The sequence below is a fragment of the Apium graveolens genome, unplaced genomic scaffold (genome assembly GCF_009905375.1).
Source record: "Apium graveolens cultivar Ventura unplaced genomic scaffold, ASM990537v1 ctg3794, whole genome shotgun sequence".
Classification (NCBI taxonomy): Eukaryota; Viridiplantae; Streptophyta; class Magnoliopsida; order Apiales; family Apiaceae; genus Apium; species Apium graveolens.
The window spans coordinates 21,196-47,579 of record NW_027418267.1 but is presented as its reverse complement, the minus strand read 5'-3'; the positions used below and the strand labels follow the sequence as shown (position 1 = coordinate 47,579).

The 26,384-nt window shown below is 35.8% G+C and overlaps 2 protein-coding genes across 2 annotated transcripts; both read left to right on the top strand.

Annotated features, from left to right (window-relative positions):
• Positions 1–19,590: 19,590 nt before the first annotated feature.
• Positions 19,591–20,283, top strand: LOC141701410 (uncharacterized). Its single transcript, XM_074505065.1, has 2 exons — positions 19,591–19,744; positions 19,898–20,283. Exons 1-2 carry the CDS (start codon positions 19,591–19,593, stop codon positions 20,281–20,283), a joined length of 540 nt encoding a protein of 179 aa, XP_074361166.1.
• Positions 20,284–23,663: 3,380 nt separating this feature from the next.
• LOC141701411 (high affinity nitrate transporter 2.6-like) lies at positions 23,664–25,526 on the top strand. The gene is made up of 2 exons (XM_074505066.1): positions 23,664–24,504; positions 24,681–25,526. The coding sequence occupies exons 1-2, from the start codon at positions 23,713–23,715 to the stop codon at positions 25,461–25,463; spliced, it is 1,575 nt and encodes a 524-aa protein (XP_074361167.1). The 5' UTR covers positions 23,664–23,712; the 3' UTR covers positions 25,464–25,526.
• Positions 25,527–26,384: the final 858 nt, after the last annotated feature.

The window sequence follows — 26,384 nt, the reverse complement described above, 5'->3', positions numbered from 1 at the left end:
CCCGGTCATGAACAGCAAGCTCAAACTCCAGTGGTTCAAGCCACCCAGGCACACACATCTCATGCTCTTCCACTGCAGGTAATAGTTCCTCACTCTCAAACTATTCCTACTTCTGTTGAAAGACCCCCAGTGGTTGATAGAGCTGACCATGAAGTTGTAGAACCGCAGCTTCAATCCCAGGTTATAGAGCCAAACACAGAGTCACAACCTGTCTCAAACTCTCCCCCACTGTCTAAAATGTTACCGAGAAGGTTAGTAGGAAGTAGTGTGTTTCTGGATGTGAATGAACCCTCAGCTCTGCCTCCTCCCAAGAAAAGAAGAACACTTACTCAGGCATCTGAAAGCCCATCCTTGTCCTTCCAACAGGACATGGACTTTGAAATGGCCAATGAACAGTTACTAGAGACATTCTCTCAACAGGATGAATCTATTGAAATTCATCATAGGGCCATGGCATCTTGTACTGAGTCAAGCACACTTCCATTACTCACAATGGAAGCATACAGACCAATAGATGATACTCAGGACACAGAGAGAGGAGTGCACATTGAGTCGGTTACAGTGTCTGCCATAGTTACGGCAAAAGAGCAGTCATATGCTTCTGAGGGAAAATCTGACTCTCAGCCACCTTTAATAGAGTCATTTTCTCCCCTCCTAGATCCAACACCTCTGGCTCCCTCACGGGATTCTCCACTCGCAGATTTATCTGGAGAAAGTGGAGGGCAACTCGGTCAATCTATCTCTGAAGCAATTCAGACATCTATTTCACATGATAAGATAAGTTTGACTGAGGATCGGGACTCGTGAATTCCCATTGCACCACCACTGACCTCTCTTGAAGAGGCTAGGGTGATTTCAATTGCAGGTACAGAAGACCAGCTATAGGATGGCTCCTCACGAGCACTTATATTGAGAGAAACACAAGCACGTGAGTTGAGTGAACCAAACAGGAGAGATATTCAGGTGAGCGCACACACAGACACAAACACTGAAAATCTGTTAGCTCAAATTGCTAATCTAAAAGAACAACTTGCTAAAAGTCAGGCTGAGGCTCAAACATTCACAGCACAAGTGGTTGAACAGTCTTCTTCTTCCACCTCTGTCAACAATCAGCTGGCATTCATTAGAAATGATATCTCCGATTTCAAGACCACTGTGATACCAAAGCTTAATTCCATTCAGGAATCTCCAACTTTATCAGCCGATGATATTGCAAACTTCTGCTCTCTCCATACTAGAATGACTTCTCTTGAAGACCTGGTTGAAATGAATCATTCACTGGACTCTTCCAGATTCGTGAAGATAGAAAAGGGCATGGAACATCTCAATGAAGAAATGAAGCACTTGTATTTCATGATAAAAAATTCTCACTGCCCTAATGAAGAACAAAGGACTTTCTTTGAAGGGCCGTCTGGTGGAGGCTCAGGCTCTGGAGGTAATGGAGGTCAGGGAGGGTCTAAAGGAAAATCGGTAGAGGATTCCTCAACTAAGGGGGAGAAGCAAGGGAGAAGTGGAAAGGGTAAAGAAAAAGATTCTTCTTTTGGAGACACAAGGAAGGCTGATGATGTCTACTATAGTGGAGAACAAGATGACTTCGATATTTTTGATGTTCCCACTGAACCAGTCTTGGAAGATAAAGCTGGTTTCTTAGAAGCTGAGGAGGAAAGTAATTTTGAAGAATGGGAAGAGGAAGCTCAAGTGGATCCTGTTTTTCAGAAAGAGTTCCAGCAGCAGCAGTCAGAGTTGAAGAGAAAAGAAGCTGAACTTAAAAAGATATCTCAGATCATTGACATGAGAAAAGACATCCAACGAACAGAAACTCTTGAAAAGCAACGTCTTCATGACATTAAAGCTAAAGAAAGAAGAAGAGATGTCAAACTGAAGATTGGTGAAAAATGGGATGAAGCAAGAAGAGTTATTGATATACCTCAACTGATTAAAAACAATGATAGGGAGTTTCTACATCTTCTAGACAGGCTGGAAATTTCTAATCCAAACAATGATGTGTACATGAGTTCTATCAAGACTGAAATCTCAAGGATCACAGCTGCTTTTGACAGATCTCTAAATAAAATGAGCATATTTGTATATTGTCAGAGTGAGGGATCTTTCAAGGTATCACTTCATCTGTTTGAGAATCGTTCTTTATCAGAGATTTGGGTTCATCTCAACAAAGTCAAAAGAAGCTCAAAATTGAATGAAGTCCTTCGTGAAAGGCTAAAAGAGTTTTCTAATAGGGCTAGTCCTCAAGTGGTCAACTTGCCCTTTCAAGTAAGATTCTTTAAGTCGGACTGTCTTCAAATCTGCCAGCTCGATTCACAATCTCTTAAAGACTACTCTGCTAAGCATCTTGTCTGGATGGAACATCACTTAAGAACTGCTGGATACTCATCTGAGTTGAAAACTAAAGCTGTTGATCTGATTCAAGCTTATTGTGAAAAGAACATTAAAAGGTATAATTAGTTTAAGAATAAGCTGAAGTCAGTTGGAGTTCAACCAGTTAGACTAGCCAGCTTCACTTCAGAAAAGGATCGTGTCTTTGACAAGGAGCTGCTTCAAGATTTGGAAGAAGGTGAATTCGGAAGGGAAGACAACTGGATTCAATTAGCTCAACTTAATATAATATGCTTAGAGCTTTATGAATCAAGATAGACAAATGTAGTCATATGTTCAGTCTAGAGGAACATCTATCTTGTATTCACTTGTAAATTTCTTTTAGAATCTGGAAAATGTTAAATATAATCCAGAACTTTTCTGCTATTTACTTTGAATTATTGTTTATATCTTTTTCTTATTTGTTAGTTGAGTTATCCTCTAGGTATTTGTTGTTATTGTCTAACAAACAAATAGGGGGAGATTGAAAGGCATATGTCATAACCTATTTGTTTATTCGAGGATTTAACTCAACTCAAATAAGGATGTAACAAGTAAATAGTGGTTCTATCGTCAAAGAGATCTCACTAAGTAACATATGTCAAAGGATTAAGTAACATTGTTCATCTACAGACTTGAGGACTTAATACACTGGAAGAAGCTCAAGAAATTGATCAAGCCTCAGTGATATAAATCAAGATTGTGGATTTAATCAAGTGACAGAGATCTCGTCAGGGTATCAAATATTTACAGGGATTTAATCTGAAGAAAATCAAGTTATTAAAGTCAAGACATGAAGAAACATCACAGATGTTAGTCATTCATGAACCAGACAGTACATCGAGTGTCAACATTGAAGTGGTGAAATGGATTCATAAGTTTCAGTGATTTTCAGAAGATTGTCAGAAGAGTGGTTGTTGTTCAAGAATAGTATTAATTCTATATTAATTAATTAAGTCATATAATTTAATTAAGAAAATAAATTATATTTGTAAAGATTAATTTATTGATTAATTGAATTAATTGGTTAATTAATTCTGAATTAATATTATGCATTTTTCAGAAATGATTTTGAATTAATATTCAAAATTAACTCAGAAAGACAAATATTTGAACTGGTATGACAATTGGATTGTCATACCGAAAGTCTTTTCGAGTCTTTTTAGATTGTCTTGCTGATAGTCTTTCCAGCTTAAATGATTGTCTTGCCGATAGTCTTGCCAGTTCAATCAATAGTCTCACTGATTGTCTTGCTAGATCAAAAGGATTGTCTTGCCAACAAATCAAGTGGTTGTTTGATTACTTAAGTACAGAAGCTGATTTTCAATAGAAGAATTGAATATCTCAACCAACTGAAAAACACAGAACAAAAAGAATAACAGAGAACTTATTATCTTCAACTGCAAAATATCAGGACATTAATTTCTAGTATCTATTGTTAAATTTAAACCACTAGAAATCCTTCTCTTGTTCTTGTGTAACTATCTAGCGGATCAAAATCCCTAGAACTTAATCTCAAATTGCTTTTAGCATTTGATCTTTTTATTCAAAAATTGAAAAAGTTCATGTTGAATTTATTCTAGATTTGGAATAATTTTTTTGAGATTAATCCCTTGTAAATGATACCGTTGTTGTAACACCTTTCAAGTTTAATAATAGTTTTATTTAACTTGAATTTTGTTTCACTTTTTTATTCCGCATTTTATTCGATTAAACGGTATAGTTTGTATTCAATCCCCCTTCTACAAACATATTGGGACCTAACATAACACCTACCATAAACTTTGAGGGGGTTGTACAGGGTGTTATGTTGGGAACCACAGACTTAGGGTGTTACTATGTTTTACGGTAAAGATTATGAAAAGAGGATTACCTTGTTAATGGTTGATTCCACGATCTTCTATTGTATTCCCAAATTCCCTTGAGCGAAGTGTGGCCTCCTTCTTCTCAAGTTATCCTCTCTTCTTGCTCCTTGGTTGCTACAATATGTTTTCACACAATTTCCAAGCAAGAAGAGAATAAGAATATATATAGGCTACAATAGGGACCATGGATAATTAGGTTGGGCCTTCTAATTACATCTTGAGCCTAGTCTAATGTAATTAAATATTAATTCAATCCACTAAAGAATTAATATTTGCACTACCTTTCCTAATACCGTAATTTAATTAATTCGGTTCCAATATTATTTGCTTATTAAATTCCCCATGTTTAAAATATCATATGTCCATTAATTAAATAAATTACTGATAATTTATTTAATTAATATCTTTTATCCTTGATCATCCACTCAACCTTTATTTAATTATGCCAGAATAAATTCCACCTGCAGGGTTTCACATAATTAAATCTTTTTGAGCTTTCAAGGGGACATCATTAACCCGAATATTATCAGGACATGGATTCCTTCAATAAATAATATCCACCATGTATATAATTCCATCACCCAAAATATAATGATATAATTCAAAAGAATTATTTCATATATAAATCAAATCATGTAAATAATATACACGTGTCAATTACTATTTCCGGATTAAGAACCTAAGCATTAATAATAACATAGAATCTTAGTTCTCCTTCTTAATCAGTATTAAGGGAACAATTCTAAATTTGATCATGTTCAATATACACAAAGTATACTAGCATTATTTATTAGTCAATATAAACTAATCTAAATAATACTACAGCCATACCAGTGGATTGTCCAACACCACCTGTGCTGTGAACCTTATTATATTATATAACCGTATTTAACAATCTAATATTCTGTATCCCATTTGATACTAGATTGTTCACAATATATAATATTAGACAACATGTAATCATTCAAATGATTCTCAAATAAACTGGCCAGAAATAAATGTACATACTTCAAATAAATATTTTCAGTATACACTAACAATCTCCCACTTATACTCAAAATATTCTATGTGTACATCAGTGTTTATTTAATCCACTATTACATAAATATCTATGTGTCCATCCATCTGACTCCTATCGCTTCCACATGCTTGTCAAAAACCTTGGTTGGCAAGCTCTTTGTGAAAGGATCTGCTCGGTTGTCTTCTGATGATATGTGAGCCACAACTATATCCCCTCGCTTTACGATTCCTCGTATGAGATGATACTTACGTTCAATATGTTTAGCTGCTTTGTGGTCTCACGGTTCCTTTGAATATGCCACAGCACCAGTGTTATCACAATACACCGTCAAGCTCCTAGGCAAATTAGGTACCACATCTAAGTCCAAAAGGAAGTTCCTGAACCATACAGCCTCCTTGGCAGCCTCAGAGGCCGCCACGTACTCGGCCTCCATGGTGGAGTCTGTAATGCATTTCTGCTTTACACTCCTCCATATAACGGCTCCACCTCCCAAAGTAAAAACATATCCCGAGGTTGATTTCCTCTTATCCCTATCTGATTGGAAATCTGAATCAGTATATCCCAAAGGAAATAGATCTGAGGCCTTGTAAATTAACATATACTCCTTAGTCCTTCTCAGGTACTTGAGTATAGTTTTTACTGCACTCCAATGTTCCTGACCTGGGTTCGACTGATATCTACTAACCATGACTACAGCAAAGCAAATGTCAGGCCTCGTACATAACATAGCATACATTAAGCTTCCACATGCTGAAGCATAAGGAACTGCTTTCATGCTCTCTATATCCTTAGGTATCGAAGGACACTGCTTCTTAGATAGAGCAACTCCATGCTTAAAAGGTAAAAAACCTTTCTTAGAGTTCTGCATGTTAAAACGAGCTAATACTTCATCAATGTAGGGCTCTTGAGATAAAGCCAACATCCTTTTCTTGCGATCCCTTATAACTTTGATCCCAAGGATGTATGCCGCTTCACCTAAGTCCTTCATGTCAAATTATTTGAACAACCATGCCTTTACTGATGACAACATCTCAACATTGTTTCCAATGAGTAAAATATCATCTATATATAGTACTAGAAAAACCACTGCATTACCTTCACTTCTCTTATCACGCACGATTCGCTTGGACTTTGATCAAATCCATATGATTGGACTGCCTGATCAAAACGAATATTCCAGTCTCTAGAAGCTTGTTTAAGTCCATAAATAGACCTCTTAAGCTTACATACCAGATGCTCTTGGCCTTCCTTAATGAATCCTTTTGGTTGCTGCATATAGATGGTTTCTTCAAGACTTCCATTAAGAAAAGCTGTCTTGACATCCATTTGCCAAATCTCATAATCGAGATGAGCTGCTATAGATAAAAGAATACGGATTGACTTATGCATGACTACCGGTGAAAAGGTTTCCTCATAATCGATACCTTCTTTCTGAGTATACCCTTTCGTAACAAGTCTTGCTTTCCAGGCTTTCACCTTTTTATCTAATCCCCTCTTTTTCTTGTAGATCCACTTACATCCAATAGGTTTTATACCTTTGGGTGGTTCCACGAGCTCCCAGACCTGATTAGAATACATTGATTCTATCTCAGATTCCATCGCCTTTTGCCAAAGATCTGCATCTTTGTTTTGTATTGCCTCTTCGTATGTACGGGGATCATCATCATGTTCACCAGGGACCAAGTCTGAAGACTCTCCCAAAAACATGAATCTATCAGGCTGTTGAACAACCCTCCCACTACGATGAGGCACTGGTGCGGTATTAGTGACAGGTTGTACATTATGTTGTGGTTGTTCTACTTGTACTACAGCTTCATGGGTATTATTTGTCCCTCCCACTAGTTCCTCTAAAACGACACTACTCATGGGTTTGTGATTCATTATATAGTCCTCCTTCAAGAATCTTGCATTGGTGCTAACAATGACATCCCGATTCTTCGGACTATAAAATAAATATCCTTTCGTTCCCATGGGGTAGCCTACAAACAACTTTACTTCTGTACGAGATTCAAACTTAGTCGCATTCTTGTTCAGCACATGTGCTGGACAACCCCATATTCGAATATGTCTTAAACTCGGTTTATCCCCGGTCCACAATTCTAAGGGGGTTTTAGGAACCGACTTAGAAGGTACTAAGTTCAGAAGATAAGCTGATGTCTCTAAGGCATGTCCCCAAAACGACTTGGGTAAATCCGAATAACTCATCATCAATCTAACACTCTCTAAAAGAGTCTGGTTCCTTCTCTCTGCTACACCGTTCTGCTGGGGTGTGCCTGGTGCAGTTAACTGGGATTCTATCCCATTTTCTGATAAATATTCCCTAAATTCTCCAAGCAAGTATTCGCCACCACGATCTGATCGTAGTGACTTGATACTTTTATTAAGTCGCTTCTTCGTTTTAGCTTTGTACTCTTTGAACTTATCAAAGCACTCAGACTTACGGCGCAACAAATAAACGTACCCATATCTAGAATAATCATCAATGAAAGTGACGAAATATTCATAACCACCTCTTGCTTGGATATTCATGGGTCCACATAAATCAGAGTGAACCAATTCTAATACTTGTTTGGCTCTATTCCCTTTTGCCTTGAAAGGCCTATTAGTCATTTTACCTTCCAAGCAGGATTCACAAACTGGAAATGGCTCCACTGCCAATGAGCTTAAAGGCCCGTCTACTACCAGTCTTTAATCCTCCTCAAGTTAATATGACCTAATCTCAAGTGCCAAAGATATGTTTGGTTCAAACTAGAAGGTTCCTTTCTTTTAGTAGAGTTAGAAGATGTGTTGTTCAATTCCCTAAATTGCAGTTGCAGTGCAGGTTGACTAGGATTAATTATATACAAATTGTCTTGCAATGTACCAGAACATATAATTCGTTTATTCATCATAATAGAAACATTACGATCCAAACAAACATTATAACCATCCAAAACAAGTTTAGAAACCGAAATTAAATTCCTTCTAAAAAAAGGTACATAAAGACAATTGTTCAAAACCAAAATCCTATCAGAACCAAAAGATAAATGAATAACTCCTACTGCAACTACTGCTACTTTCGTAGCATCTCCCATGAACACGTATATCTCACCATCTTTAAGCATTCTGGATAGTTGGAACCCCTGCATAGAATTACAAACATGATCAGTGGCTCCTGTATCTACACACCAAGTGCTCGTAGATATAGCCGCTATAAATGTTTCTGTAACTAGAGAAAGAGACATACCAATATTGTTTGTCTTTTTAGGAAGAAGACAATCATGTTTCCAGTGACCTGACTGTTTGCATCTGAAGCACTTTCCCTTAGGCTTTTTCACACCACCCTGAACTCCCACTGCCTTCACAGCTTTCTGTGTCTGAGCCTTTTTCTTCTTCTTAATACCTTTCGGCTTAGAGGAAGAACCTTTCTCAGCCACATTCACTTGAACACTCTGCCGAAATAATCCTTCAGCTGCCTGAAGTTCTGTCAGCAGTTCTGCGAGACTATACTGCCTCTTGTTCATGTTGTAATTCAAGCGGAACTGCTCAAAACTCTTGGACAAGCTCATAAGGATAATGTCAATCTGGGTTTCCCCGTCAAGTTCAGCACCAAGGATCTCTATCTCATTCAGATGCGACATCATCTTGAGAACATGATCCCTTACAGGTGTGCCTTCAGCCATCTGAGTGTTCATTATAGCCTTCATGGCTACTTGCCTAGAAGCCCTATTCTGATCTCCAAAAAGTTCCTTGAGATTAAAGAGCATATCCGAAGCAGTGGCCATAGACTGATGATGATGCTGCAAAACACCCGACATTGCTGCCAGAATGTAACATCGCGACATCTCATCAGCCTTAATCTACCGTTTATAATACTCTTTCTCATCTTCAGGAGCATCAGCAGCAGGCTGTTCAGGCTTGGGTTCATAAGTACAAAACTTGTACTCCTCAGCAGTCAACACAATGTCCAAATTTCGTTTCCATTCAATATAGTTAGGTCCGGTAAGTTTGTTATCCTTAAGTATGGTGAATAGTGGATTAAAGCCCATTTTATCCTGAGAATCATGCATAAAAATATCACATAAATAAGGGTGCATTAATTATTAAGATCTAAATTATTAAAATTTAATGCACTAACATCTAAACACCATAAGCTTCTGGTACGCCATGATGTGTGACATGTATACCACCTAATTTTGTTTAAATGTTACTTCGGTCCTATTACTAAACAATATGTCACGTTGGGGTGGACTATATTATTTTTCATAGCTAAGTGTATACCATCATCAAATCTTAAATTATTCGAAATCTATGGAACTTGGTACGCCACGATGGGTGGCGTGTATACCTTCCAATATTCGTAATTTTGCCTTGAATAGAATACTTCAATTCAATATTCATCAATGGTTTGATTTCCAGGTAGTGGAGGAGTCACATCGGTCTTGCTTTAAACCCACAGCCTTACAAGTTCGATGAACCCGTTTTTGACAAAATCGCCCCAAATCAGAAATAAAGAAAATCCGTATTTATTCCTTTCAAAATTTATTAATTTAAGAAGTTTGTTCTAGTAATTTCTATAACATTCTAGACACCATAAATTACATGCCACGATGGGTGACGTATATATAATTTATATTCGTCTTTATGTTAAATTACCTACAACCAATAATGGAGACCATGAGATTTAATTTCATATTAATTCCCTCTCCCACTTAGAATTTTTTTTTATTAAAATTGAGGAGTTTTAAAATTAAATGGGGCCCTATGTTGTTATAATTATGTCTAATCATGCATTCAAAATACACACATAATTTTAGCAACATATAACATTTAATTAAAGCAATTAATAAAATTTATGTCCATGTCGTCCTAATTAAGTTAAACATGCAATTTTAAAAGAATTACACACATAATTAACGACAAACATAATCAATAAATTAAAGCAATAATTAAAATTTAATGGAAAAAATTAAAATAAATTTTCCACTATTATGGCCCTTGAAAAAAAAATCCAGCTCTCAAAAAAAATCTGCCCCAAGCGCGCCCCGACGCCCCCAGCAGCCCCAGCAGCCCCAGCCGGCCCAGCTGCCGCAGCGGCCCTAGCAGCCCCAGCAGTCCCAGCAGCCCCAGCAGCCCCTTGTAATCGCACAGCGGAACAAAAAACTACCGGAATTGATTTCCGATCGCACATAACTTGTACAAAATACCCGGAACAATTACAAAAAAAATAGATCTAATACAAAACTAATTTTGTAAAATCTATTCTAACACGATCAACCCTCGTGTAAATTACAACCACGATTAAACCACGTGGAAACCAAAACAAAAATTAACCACGATTAAACCACGTGGGATCCAAATACATAATTAAAATATACATGGCCATAATAGTGGATTAACAACCTGCATAAAAAAACAATACAAGCAAAACACTATATACATGCATATATAATTACGACATGAACATTATATCATAAAACATAGAACCCATTACCAGGCTCTTGATACCAATTGTTGGGAACCACGGACTTAGGGTGTTACTACGTTTTACGATAAAGATTACGAAAAGAGGATTACCTTGTTAATGGTTGATTCCACGCTCTTCTATTGTATTCCCAAATTCCCTTGAGCGAAGTGTGGCCTCCGTCTTCTCAAGTTATCCTCTCTTCTTGCTCCTTGGTGGCTACAATATGTTTTCACACAATTTCCAAGCAAGAATAGAATAAGAATATATATAGGCTACAATAGGGACCATGGATAATTAGGTTGGGCCTTCTAATTACATCTTGAGCCTAGCCCAATGTAATTAAATATTAATTCAATCCACTAAAGAATTAATATTTGCACTACCTTTCCTAATACCGTAATTTAATTAATTCGGTTCCAATATTATTTGCTTATTAAATTCCCCATGTTTAAAATATCATATGTCCATTAATTAAATAAATTACTAATAATAATATCTTTTATCCTTGATCATCCACTCAACCTTTATTTAATTATGCCAGAATAAATTCCACCTGCAGGGTTTCACATAATTAAATCTTTTTGAGCTTTCAAGGGGACATCATTAACCCGAATATTATCAGGACATGGATTCCTTCAATAAATAATATCCACCATGTATATAATTCCATCACCCAAAATATAATGATATAATTCAAAAGAATTATTTCATATATAAATCAAAGCATGTAAATAATATACACGTGTCAATTACTATTTCCGGATTAAGAACCTAAGCATTAATAATAACATAGAATCTTAGTTTTCCTTCTTAATCAGTATTAAGGGAACAATTCTAAATTTGATCATGTTCAATATACACAAAGTATACTAGCATTATTTATTAGTCAATATAAACTAATCTAAATAATACTACAGCCATACCAGTGGATTGTCCAACACCACCTGTGCTGTGAACCTTATTATATTATATAACCGTATTTAACAATCTAATATTTTGTATCCCATTTGATACTAGATTGTTCACAATATATAATATTAGACAACATGTAATCATTCAAATGATTCTCAAATAAACTGGCCAGAAATAAATGTACATACTTCAAATAAATATTTTCAGTATACACTAACATGTTAGTGGTGAGGGGAGGGGTGAACATCAAGAAAACCCCCAGAATAAGGTAGGAGAGGTGAGTGGTACCCTAGCTAGCCAAGCCACAGTTTCTCAAAAGACTGTGGTGGTTGAAAAGGATTCAAACTCATCCCTAGTTGCATCCTCCCAAAATGGTGCAGCTATTGAAAATAGTCCCCAACCAGGACACAGAATAAAAGAGGGAGGGAGACTGAAGCCACACACTCACCTGTAAAAGCCTTCACAAGAAGAAAGAGGGTCAAAACCCTAGTTTTCACACAGGGTGCACACACTGCACAGATACAACCACCTGTATCTATGCCTTCTCAAATTCAGCTTAATGTGACTCCAACAAATGTGGAGTTACAGCCCCATTCTCTCAAAATTGACACACATCAATCACCAAATTCTCCATCACCATCTCTGGATGTGGACATGATATTCACATCAATTCTTGATTCTCCCTCTTTACAACTCAGGGAGGAGCCCCACTCAAATACTGGTGATCATCATCTTTTAGATGATTTGTTGGATCATCAGCCAATTCTTTCAGACTTAGTTGAAGAAGTTGTGTCACCTAAATTACAATCAATCCACACAGATTCAACAATTATGTCACTTTCAATTTCTACTTCTTTTCCTTCTTCAACGGATATTCCTCATCCGTTGACAAGTGGTTGCTCTTCAACGGATAAGCTTAACAACAATTATCCGTTGATACCATCAGTTTCAAATTCAACGGATATTCCTTATCCGTTGATGGTCTCTACACAAACAACTGAATTAACTCCATGTGTAGAAGACATGGTTACTGTACAATCACTTCTAGGATTGAGGGAAGGGAGTGAAAACTTGAGTGAGAGGTTGGGTTGCTCCCAGGAAAAAGGAGAGCTTGAGAGTCTAAATATGCATACTATTTCTTCCAGCATGGCAAAAGAAAGTGAGAGGAGTATCACCTTAGTAGGTGAAGGTGAGGGTGTGAGGAGTGTAAGCTAGGGGGAGCCCCTGATGCAAGAAAAGAGAGAAATTGAGAGAAAAGCAGGTACATGAGGTATAAGGGTGAATCCAGCCATTGCTATTGAGTCAATGATTATGGATGATGGTGAAAAGGAAAGACAATTTCAGCAACATTACAAAGCTGTAATTGATAACATTTCCTTGGATGCTGACACTTTTACTCATCCTGTGTCAACCTATCAACTGTTGGCTATTCAGGGCAATGAGGAGGCAGAAAAGACTTAAAATCTAGTACATACTTCAGAATCTCTACAAAGGGATAAAGCTGCTGTCAATATGATGCCTTCTACAGCTGGTGAGCCATCTGAAGAATTTGGAGTAAATTCTAATGATGATGACTCTGATTCTTTTGATGGAATCATGAACTTAGGGGGAGATGAAGGCCCAAGTTCTACTCCAGAGTTACCTGAATGGGCATTGACAAAGGAGTCTACACCAGGGCATTTCAATGTATCTTTAGTCAAACAAGTCATGGCTATCCAAAAGGAAATTCAGGAAACTTCAAATGTTGGTACCAACGCTATTCTTCAAGCCCACTTAGATTCTCTACATCTCATGAAGCTACAACAATTAAGACAGAATCTAAGTGTGGATGAACTCAAGAAGGATATAGCTGACTTGAAGTCCTATAATTCTGAGAAGCTGGATTCAATCATGCCCTTTGGTACCATGCAGGAACTGTTACTGAGACTGAGAAGAGAATCAGATGCTGAAAAGAAGATGGCCAAATTGGAGGAAAGAGTTCAAGCTATTGAAAACTCTGTGGTCACTATTCTTCACAAAAAGGGGAGAATAAAGGGGAAGGGGAAGGGGAGCCATCTACACATATACAAATATCAAAAGTGCTAGTTCCAGCCATCACTACTTCTCCAACACTTCAAATCAAAGAAAAGCTTGATGGAATTGATCTAATCCAGCTAGCAGCAGCTGAGATGAAGGTGAAAGAGCAAAGGAGAAAAATTGATGAAGGATGCAACAAGTGTTTGGCTCTTCAACTACAAAATCCTTATTTGTGAAACATAGCATAAAAGTTGAGCCAATCATTATGGAGCACAAGCCAGTAAGGAGGAATAAGGTTGGAGAAACTTCTTTCAGGAACCTAAAGCCCATGGTACTCAAGCCAACCACTAGATTTAACAAGGACTCTACAAAGAACCCTCTAAGCTTTGCTCAACTAAAAGAAGTGGATTTTCCTCTTCCAAAGCCTGATAAAGACAAAGTTTTGGGTGGTAACATCATAAAGCACAAAGAGACCAACAATGTAGTGGAAAGAATGAATATGGCTATCATCTATAGAGAGGGAAAGAGCATCTGTGTGATGCAAGGACATCCCAAATTCTCAATAGCCAAGAGGGAAGAGACCAAGAAGCTAAAGGAAGAAGCTAAAAAGCTGAAGGCTGACAAAAGAGCACAAGTAAAGCTTGAAAAACAGCTAAAGTCAAGTCAAATTGAAGAAAAGAAGAAGATTGAAGACAAGAGTGAAGGAGACAAGACTGAAAGCATAAACGTGGATATGGGGAATATGGTTGGTGAGAGTGTGGAGGAAAGGAGTGAGGAAAGAAAGGAATGGCAGAAAGGGAACATAAAGAAGGTCAAGGCAAAAAGGAAGAGTGAAGACGACACTGAGGAAACCCAATCAAAATCTAAACCACTACCTTCTATTCCTGAACCTGTTGTGGCTGATCCCAGTATAAATATTCATGGTGAAACAGTCATCCCTAAAGAGGAACCTATTGATTGGGAAACTATCAAATTGCCTACCTTCCTAACTACTTCTCCACCACCAAAGAAAATGAAAAGAAAATCCAAATCAACACCTCCTCTAACCTCAAGTAAATTCACTCAGAAACATAAACCTAAGCCTAAGCCTAAGCCACAAGCCTCAAAGGATGATTATGTTCACATTTGTTACATAAAAGAACATACAGTTATTGAACTCTTCCTGGATGAGCTGGAGGAAGTAAGGGGAATAAATGCCTATAGACAGTTACCAGAAAGGCTAGTGTTCAAGTATAAAGGAAGTGTGGAAAGGACTTGGCCTCTTCAAAGAATTCTAAGTGAGGGCTACTTTATCTTGAATAGAGTCTACTCAGCTATCAAAAGGGATACTGGCTTTACCAGGACTGCCAAAACTGAGATTCTCAACAAGATTGCCAGCATAAGGAAGAATTGGTGGGAGTCAAATTCCTTGCCTAGAACATTACTCATCCCTGAGCATGGAATTACAATTCATAAATTACCTCATTGGTTGATGGAGTTCAGAGACAACAAAGGAGTCAGAAGATTTTTCAGACTTGAAGACCAGCTTAAAATTGCCAGTAATGAAACTCTCAAGGACATGCAATCTAAGTTGGATATCAGTGAAGAAGATGAAGCTGAATTCTACGGACAAATCCAACTCCAAGTAGAGAAAAATGACAGGAGGCTAGGGAAGAAAACAAGGGAACAAAGGAAAAGAAAATGATTTGCTCAGACTAAAGGAGCACCCTTGGAATAACTGTAAATCTTTAATTCTATCTCAGTACATACACTTTTGCAGCACTTTTGAATTTCTACTTGATTTCAACTCATATATTTGTTAAGTGTTTTGTTATCATCAAGTTAACCCTGAATTTATGAAAACACTTAAGTAGAAATCTAGTGTTTGTAGCCTCAACGGATAAGATCATCTTGGCTATCCGTTGATGGAGCAGCTTTACTTAGAAATAAGTTTAGTATTGTAGCACATTTCAGTCTCTGTATTTAAGTTATAATTCTTAGAAGTTGTGGGAAATTATAAGTCATGTTGACTACTAGTGGATATGCAAATAGGAGGGCTAATTGTAAATATTTCATGTCTTGTAATTTTGTGTAAATGAAGTAGTATCAACTGATAGATTAAAGGCCTTCAACAAATGAGAAACAAAGCTTCAGCGGATGTCTCTAAAGCTTCAACGGATGTCTCTAAAGCTTCAACGGATAACATCCATCAACGGATGAGTGCATCAACGGATAAAGCTTCAACTGTTAAAGTATCAACGGATGTCACTAAAGCATCAACAGATAAAGCCATCAACGGATGAAAGCTTCAACGGATGCTCAGTTTCATAGCAGTTGATAGAGACAATTCATAAGCTGACAGAGGCACATGGGTTGACAGAGATAATTGGAATGTGGTAGCCTCTTGGAGGAATCAAGAAAAAACAGTATTTCCATTCTGGTGCAAACAAGGAAGTATTCAAAGATTCACAGATTATCTTAGATTGCATTGGATAGAGAAATGAAGAAGAAACATGTGAAGAACTATTTTATAATTATATTTTATCTTTGTCTTCACTTGAAAACTTGGTGATATATAAACCAAGTTGCAGCAAGTAATTAGATGTGAATTTTCCAGAGCTGTTTAAAAAAACATAGAGAGAAAATCATCTAGTTTGTACTAGGAAGCAGCTGTGATCAATTCTTTATATCACAGATTTTCTGAAATACACATCTCTGGTGGAACAAAAAATCCACCAGAAAAGTTTTTAAAAGCCTTTGTGTTCTTTACATTTGTGTCTTGAATATACATCTGTCTGCACCTGCTCAAAAAAATTCACACACATCTGTTCATCATACACTTAGCTTTTGAAACTGTCTAAAACTTGAAAAAGTTTTGAGATTTACATTCAACCCCCCCCCTCTGTAAATCTCATTGTTAGTTCATTGGGAATAACATAGATTTTATTAATTAAATTGTTTAATTAATAAAATATGGGGCTATTGTTATACTTGAATTTCCACACTACATGACCGAACATGTTCATGTCATGGATGAGAAGGCAGGTCGAGACATGAAGGTTGAATTGATGTCCTGAACGACATCATCAGAGTGGTAAGCATCTGAGAGCAGGACTTAGTCCGATGTTTGCCGAGTTTATCGGAGAAATAACAGGTGTGCATATCCGTATTATCAACAACCAAAATTTGAAATGGAGAGAAAAAAGGGGGGAGTTAGAGAAAATAGGGGAACAAACAAGAAGATAAAGGCAAGAAAAAAAAAGATGAAGACAAACACAACATCACTACATAAAACATACAACAAACACTTGAGCAAAAAAGATCAAGAAAAGGAAGAAATATAAAACCAGAAAAGAGACCACAACAACATTGGATTTTTCTTCATGAACTTAGAACATGTATAGGATTTATTAGTCATGATACTGCAACAAAAACACATATCCAAACATCGTCATTGTAATCTAATTGATCATATAGTGGATTTCATTTAGGTTGGGCACGCAATCCCACCCGCGGTTTTTTTCCCAATCTCGGGTTTTCCGCGTCACCAATCTCTTAACTTTAGTTCACTTACGTCAATTTCATTTTAGTTACATCACATTAAGCTTAGTGCCAACACAATATTCTTAACATTTAATCCGAAAACTTTTGTTAAAAATAATTATATTCATTTAAGTATGAATAATTTAAAAAATTCAATAATAAATATAATTTTAATAAATAACTAATATAATTTTAATCCCGATTTCACATTAATTTTAAGTCAATAATTCAACCAATTAGGTTTGATTACAGATATTATTCACCATAAGGGGTACTTTAATCACTAATCTTCTTTCGAAAAGTATTTTAAAAAGTTTTTTTTTCTTTTGTAGGCCATTAATTTTCCGTGCAGAGAGCAGAAAGGTCAAGATACTTTTACACCTTAATTGAATAAGTTCGAGCCTAAGATCAACTCCAACGCAGGCCTGAGTGCTGCGTTGGGTTGCGTGAGAAGGACCCCTTTTCAATTTTCAGCGTTGCAGATTAAAGCAAAAGTTGGCCAAGCCCGAGTAGGTGGGCTGGCCAACTCCTGTCCCATTTTGCTTTATTGTCCTATCAACATTATATTTATTATTTATATTATGCAACTTATCCATCCATCTGCCACTTGACTGTATTAAAGCTGATAACAATTTTTTTCTTGAAAAGTAAAGTTGACCTTCTGAAAATTGTAACGTTAAAATTTTTTAAAATCCTAACGTTCTAAAATTTTAACCCTATAAATACTAACCTTGTGATTTTATTGAGTCCAATTTCACTTCTTTCACTTCTTCAAATAAGTTGTATTATCCTATCAACAATGAATCCAAATAATTATTCACCTTCAAAATCACAAAACTCAAACCCACAAAATTCTCAATTCCCGAATATTCAACACCTATATTCATTTCCAAATCTTTTTTCCCATATAGTCAAAATCCAAATATCGATAATTCTCAATTTTCCAACCAACAAAATTCAAATTTTAATGCTCAAACTCCAAATTCTCAATTTCCATTTTCGAATCCGTATTTTCCGTATCCACAAAATTCTCAATTTCCTTTTGTCCAAAATTTTCAAAATGCATACCCACAATTTGAAATCCAACAAAATTCGATTACTAATGAAAATTCTCCACATTCACAAGCTTCCACTTTCCATGCTACTAACATTATTGATCTCAACGATGATATTATCGAAGTCGAAAATAAGCGAGATGCTATAACCCAATGGAAGTGGAGTGAAGATAAACTCTTAATTAGTGCATGGTTAAATGTATCTACTGATCCTATAATCGGTGCAGATCAAAAAGGTGAAACTTTTTGGGATCGAATTCACCAATATTGTGAAGAGGGTTATCCCAGACTTATCAAAAGAGGAGTGATATCTACAAATAAAAGATGGCAACGAATAAATGAAGGGGCTCAAAAATATGAAGCGTGTTACGAAAAAGCTGAAGAAGTAGTGAGAAGTGGTTCAAACATGGCCAACATTATTGAAGCAGCTCATGATCTCCATAAAACTAGACACAAGAAGAAGTCAAATTTTGAATTGCATTGGAACGAGTTTCGAAGACAACCTAAGTGGAAAACTCCAACGTCAAGTCGTGGAAGTGGGAAGCGCACTAAATTAAGTGATTCTAGAGCTTATTCAACATCAGGAAATGATGATACACATGAAAATATCGTGGAATCTCCAGTTCGTCCTAAAGGTGCAAAAGCGGCTAAGAAGGGAAAAGGGAAGGCCAAAACAAAAAAAAGATATAGAAGCTAAGTATGAAGAGTTGAAGGCCGATACGACTAGAAAATTAAATCTAATAGATAAATTTAATGATGTTCGACAGAAGGGTATAGATTTAAGGATTATGATGGCTGATACAACTGTAATGAATGAAACTCACCGCGAGATGCATGCCAAGTTGCTTGAAGAAGTGTAATCAAGGATGATGTAGCTGTTGGAAGCTAGTATTTGTTTTTTTCTTGTTGTAATATAACCGTTGGAATTTAGTGTTTATTTTATTTTTTCTTTGAATGTGACCGTTGGAGTGTAGTATTTGTTTTTTCCTTCTTGTAATGTGACTGTTGTAATGTACCTGTTGGAATGTATTCCTTTTATCTATATAACATAGTTCTTTCAGTATCATTTTTATAAATCATTATCATACTACACAATCTTCATCAAAATTACAACTCTTTCAAATATGGATTATAACTGTGCAGAGGCCGAAGAAGTCATTGAACAATTGTTACTTGATAATTCAATGGAAGAACATCGATTTAAACTCTTGAATTAACTTTATGGAGAAGGCTCATCATCCACGCAAAGGAGGGTGATAAACAGAGATCGTGAATCAGCTCACGATCGTCTAGTGAAGGATTATTTTGTAGAAAATTCAGTATATCCTCTTGAGACATTTCGAAGAAGGTTTCGAATGGGAAGACCCATTTTTTCGTATTATGGAATCTCTTTCAAATTTTGATCCATATTTTCAGCAAAGGGTTGATGCGTTGGGAAGGAAAGGGCTATCACCTTTACAAAAGTGTACGACGGCCATGTGTATGTTGGCATATGGAATATCTGCAGATGCTGTTGATGATTATGTGTGTATTGGTGAGTCCACTGCGATTGAATATTTAAAAAGATTTTGTCACTAATGTTATTTTGATATTTGAGAGTGAGTATTTACGAAAGCCAAACTAAAATGACGTACAACGTCTACTAAAATTGATTGCATGCACTGGCAATGAAAAAATTGTCCTAAAGCATGGAAATGTATGTTCATGATTGGACATAAAGGAGTTCCGACAATTTTGCTTGAAGCAGTTGCCTCATCGGATCTATGGATATGGCATGCATTTTTTGGAGTTGCTGGTTCTAACAATGATATAAATGTGTTAGACCGTTCACCAGTATTTAATGAAGTGCTAGAAGGTCGTGCTCCTGAAGTAAACTACAATGTTAATGGTAAAAACTATAATTTGGGATATTGTTTAACAGATGGAATATATCCTGAATGGGCAACCTTCGTTAAAACGATTTCTCGTCCTCAAGGTGATAAGAGAAGATTGTTCTCAAAGTATCAAGAAGGACAACGAAAAGATATAACGAGCATTTGGTGTGCTACAATCACGATTCGCAATTGTACGTGATCCAGCACGATTTTGGGACCGAGAAGATCTCGCTAAAATAATGAGAGCATGTATCATATAACATAATATGAGTGTCGAGGATGAAAGAGATACATATGATACGCCATTCGGTCCGTTACCAACTTACGATGATGCAACAAATGGTTTATCACGACCGAACCTAAAGGAAGACCTTTTGTCCCTTATGAAAGATATATTCAAAATAATGTTCGAATTCGTGATAGACAGAAGTATCTTCAACTACAAGCTGATTTGATCGAGCATATCTCACAATTTCATAACAATCGTTAATTTATTTCATATAAAATATTTTTCATTTCATGTTTTCCTTATTCTTATAATGTGTGTTTTTATTATATAATTTAATTTAATTATGTCTTGTTTAATTATCTTTTATTTTTAAATAATGTCTTATCATTTAAATAATATGAGTATAATTATAGGAAAATAATATTATTTAATCCATTATTTAATTCATAATATTTGTTAAAAATAAAACATAAAGTAAATAAGTGGGACATATTAAATGGGGCACTTGGGCTTTGCATTGGAGTAAGTTGTACAACTTTTCTTAAAACCCAGCTTTTACTTATGTGGCATGCAATTGGTTCCTCAAAAACTTGGACCTGGGCTCTTGCATTAAAGATGCTCTAAATGACCTCCATCTTACTTTTGTTAGCTGTTGTTTTTTTAGGAATAAATTAATTCAACTTTAACTAAAATTTATATATCATTTTGGTTACTTTTTAAAATATATTAAACATACTTTCTAAACATGTAATTTCATATTTCTGACTAATGATATATTTAATTTATAATTAGTGTTCGGTTAATTTAATCATAACAACTAAACTATATTTTTTATGGAACAAATGATTTAATTTCTGGTAAAATATAATTAAAATAAATATTTTTCATAAATACTTCCTTATTTTTTATAAAAAAAACTTGGTCAAACATTGGGTATCCGTCAACTTGCAAAGGTATCGATCAGCAACAAATGCTTGAGCTTGATTAGCAGGGCGCATGCTTCGGACTGTTCTTGAAAGAAAAAAAAATAGCAATAAAAAAATAAATATTTTACGGTTATAAATAAATATTGTGTTTTCTGTTATAAAAATTGATCGATTTTTAAAAAATCGCCGAGAAATCGCTTAAAACCGGTCAAAAATATTTGTTTGATTTGATCAATTTCCGATAAATCACCCATAAATCATTCGATTTTTTAAAAATTATTCAATAAATTGTAAATCGCAATCTCAACCGAATCATTCTGATTTCTGATATCTGTAACATTTGATGACGTTATAATCTAGCAACCTAGGAATCAGAGTTATCAAGAGTTGCCGGAAGTCAGACATTTGCAATATTTAAAACAAGGACTTTTTAAATTTACATAGACTCGCCCCGCCCTCTATACCCTAAAATCAAGTTGAAGAGATTATTCACCTATGTTTTGGACCCAAGTTTTTGCACCGTTCGTCCTTCACCGTGCAATCGTGCATTGATAAATATTTTAAGTCCAAGCATTTTTATACAGTATTGTTATGAATAGGAGCTGGGAATTCCTTTTGTCCCCAATTTAAGTGGTTCTTTGCTAATTTCCTAAACATAAAAGAAAAAAAAAATCAAAGAATGATAGTTTTTGACGAAAAAGGAATATATTTATTAAAAACATTAAAATTCATCCGGAATAAATTTTCAAATTGTCAAATTACAATCTGATTGTGAAATAAAAAATAAGCTAAATAAATAATTATTTTATTTTCAGATCACTTAACACATTTAATATTCATTTTCTTCGATATAAAAATATTACAATGCTATCTCGAACGATCTAACATATACCAGTTGTTGAACTAGTAGCAGCATGATCATTGACATCCACCTACGTATTATATAGTTCAATATTCAGAACTATCAATTAAATTAACTGATATTGGAGTAACGAATACCCCTAAAATATCCACCACCGTTTTAGATTCGATGCGAAACCCGTAACATGACACAATAAAATATCAAAACAGAACACACCAACATCCGAAAAGATGGCCATGAATAACAATTTTTATAATAAGGTACTAAATAAGATTTCATCAAAAAAGAATTAGATCTTGTTTTTTTAAAAAAAAATTGATAAGTAGAAGAGAGTATAGGAAAGTGAAGGGGAAGGAATGACCGGAAAATGGGGAAGGAGCGGTTAGAACCCCAAATATGAGAGTCGGCTCTTAAAATCCTTTTTAATGATAGTTTAAATACATATATATTGTAAATAGTTTATAACTAGTGCGATACACAGATTGTTTTTAATATTATATAATTTTTCTTAAATTTTATTTTCAATTGAAAATTATAAAATATAATATTTGGACATGATTGTTTTTAATATTATATAATTTTTCTTAAATTTTATTTTGAATTGAAAATTGTAAAATATAAAATTTTTTCATTTCATTTTTTATTTTAATCGTGATAAAAGTATATAATATTTTGATTTTGTGGTCTATTTGAAACACAAAAATTAATATAAAGAACTGAAAGAGAATGAACGAAGAATTAAATCAACTAAATATTTATTATTATTTAAATTCAGTTGCTTACGAAACAATATATTTATATATTGAGCCAGCATCCACCAAAATTATGATAACAATTGTAATTTTTGTAATTGTATTATTCTGCGTGAATTTTACGAATTTTAATATCAATGGCGCATATCATCACAGTGACACCGTGTACTTGACTTTACATATTTATCACACTTCTATTTATTTTCGCAAGTCGTAACTAGTTCTTGTTCTCGCTAGCTAGTATCAACTATTCAACTTGGAAGTGTCGCTTTCCATATTAATTTGATAGTATCCAGTGTCAATTTTACAAGATATAAAATAGCTGTGGAATTATAGAAGCTTTGAATATTATAAAAAAGTGACTCGCTTTATTTGAAAAGTGAATGTACTTTTCATAGACATGACTTGGACATAATTTGCAAATAAAATAGTCTATTTTTTGTGTGAAATGATTATAGGCTAAAATAATTATATTTAGCAAATAGAGAAAATATAATCCTGTTAGTTCTTACATGATCTTTTCGAAATATCTAGACTGCTATCTAATATAAAATTATTTTAAACTCTCTTATACTTAATTAAAAAAAATATTATTTAATTCCCCTTCACAAGTTATTCTAACTCTCTGTAATCGTGATTCTTTAAACAAGTTCTTAAAAGTAATCAATCTTAAAATTATAATAGTATCTATAATTATAGCACTTTTAGTTGAAAGTATGCTGCACTTTTGTCAATCTGAAAAATTTATAAATACATAGCAATACTCCCTTTGCTCAAACCACACCAGCACTTCTTTTTTCCCTGGTGCACCAAGTACCAACTTCATCCCACACAGGCCACGCATATTTTCTCAACCTTTATGGCTGATAGTAAAAATCATTCCTTGGTAATTTCATTGCCTGCTGAGGCAAGTGAAACAGGCAAAGAACAAATCTTGACCTCTACCTTAGCTAAATTTGATTTGCCGGTGGACTCAGAGCACAAAGCTAAAACCCTTAAGATTTTCTCCTTTGCACCACCTCACATGAGAGCCTTTCACCTTTCTTGGATATCTTTTTTCACTTGTTTCTTATCCACCTTTGCTGCTGCTCCACTCGTTCCAATCATCCGCGACAATCTAAACCTCACAACAAGTGACATAGGAAATGCTGGAGTTGCTTCTGTGTCCGGAAGCATCTTCTCTAGGCTTGTTATGGGTGCAGTTTGTGACCTTATAGGCCCGCGATATGGTTGTGCTGTCATCAACATTTTAGCAGCTCCAATTGCATTCTCCATCGCTTTCGTGTCATCAGCTGATGGATATATTGCAATCAGGTTTATGATTGGATTTTCACTTGCTACCTTTGTGTCTTGTCAATTTTGGATGAGCACAATGTTTAGTAGCAAAATTATCGGGCTTGTTAATGGAACCACTGGAGGATGGGGAGATATGGGGGGCGGAGTTACTCAACTTTTGATGCCTTTTCTTTATCACTTAATTCAGAGATGTGGAGCTCATTCTTTCACTGCATGGAGGATTGCCTTCTTTGTACCTGCCTTTCTCCATCTTAGTATCGGTATCATGGTCTTGACCCTTGGCCAAGATTTGCCTGATGGAAACCTTGGTTCTCTGCAAAAGAAGGGCCAAGTAGCCAAAGATAAATTCTCTAATGTCAGTTCTCTGTCCCTCTAGTTCTAAAACACATGCAATATTTGAAAATTTTACAATTGAAACTTAAAAACTTAAGAGTTTTATAGGAGGTTTTTTTTTAAGTTGACGACACAGTGCTTTTACTTAGCCAAACATGCGCTTAAATGTATTGTTAATAAACTTTTGTTTTTCTTCAGGTGTTTTGGTATGCAGTCAAAAACTACCGGACGTGGATATTCTTTACCCTCTATGGTTTTTCTATGGGTGTAGAGCTATGCATAAACAATGTGATAGCCACATACTTTTATGACAGGTTCAATTTGGAACTTAACACAGCAGGAATGATTGCTGCAACATTTGGCATGGCCAATTTTGTATCTCGACCATTTGGAGGCTATGCTTCTGATTTAGCAGCCCAAAAATTTGGAATGAGGGGAAGATTATGGATTCTATGGATAGTTCAAACTCTAGGAGGCATCTTTTGCATATGCCTAGGCCGTGCCAATTCACTACCCATTGCCATCCTTTCCATGGTTCTGTTCTCAATAGGTGCTCAAGCAGCTTGTGGTGCAACATATGGAATCATTCCTTTTGTTTCCCGACGATCATTAGGCTTGATTAGCGGATTAACTGGCGCAGGGGGCAACTTTGGAGGCGGTTTAACGCAGTTGATATTTTTTACAGGCTCTAGGTTTTCTACACCAGCTGGTTTGTCTGGGATGGGAGTGATGGCAGTGGTTCTTACTCTGCCTGTAGCACTCGTGCATTTTCCGCAATGGGGAAGCATGTTTCTCGGGCCTTCAGAAAAAGGTGAAAAATCAGAAGAAGATTTCTATGCATCAGAGTGGAACGAAGAAGAAAAAAGCCAAGGTTTACATAACGGAAGCATTAAATTTGCAGAAAATAGTCGATCAGAGCGTGGCAAGAGGATGATTGTGGCCGTGATAACTCCACCTAGCGCCAGCCCAGACAGGGTCTAATAAACACATGCCTGTTATACCTTCATATTACATAAAAAGAACTTATGTTTCATATCAAATAATGACCAAAGAGAAATTAGTTGCTACTGGCGCTTATATATTGTTTATGGAAGAATGTATTTAAAATGCAATTTGTACAAAAAATCCCTTGTTCAGGGGAGAGGATTAGTTGAACGTTCGCAAAAAATATGCAAATCAACACCGTGGTAACTACAAATTTCTTGGAAGTGAATTGAGTTACTTAATGAAAAAAGAGTAAGCTCGCCCGACCTTGAAGAGTACTCCATTGTAACGAAATAGATTTTAGCAGATGTATAATCTCGTGAAGAGAAAATAAATTTAGAACAATGATCCGTTTGCGAATCCAAAATATAAATTTAGATATCGGAAGAGCTCATTTAAATAATAGAAGCATAGAGAGAACTGAATTAAGTGACTCGGAAGTTTTTTCAATATCCCCATGATAAATTCCACTGGCGGGGCTGTTCCTTCGATACCGTGTCTGGATCTTTCGCTGCTGTGGTGGTGTAGCTACTATGGGGCTCCTACAAAACAATACCAGAAGTGGGGTTTGGGTCCCGCGGCGCCTCCGGTATGAGAGTAAGAACTCGCTTTTGGGGAAGATGAGGATATATAGAAATGCAAGATGGCTGTGTGTGTATATGAGTGTAAGAGAGTGATTAACCCCAAAACTTTTTTTCCTGGGGCTATAACCTTTTTTCTAGCCCAAGGATAGGGTTTTGGGGTTGATATATTTAAATCGTAGGCGTTCGTTCTAGGAGCGGAGGACACCTAACTGGGGTGGATGCCTTATATGTGTCAGGATGAGAATGGTTGAGGAATGTTTTAAGGATTTCCTGGCACGTGCCCTGATTGTGCTCATGATTGATCAATGACAGTTGTCCCTCCACGTGCTAAGAC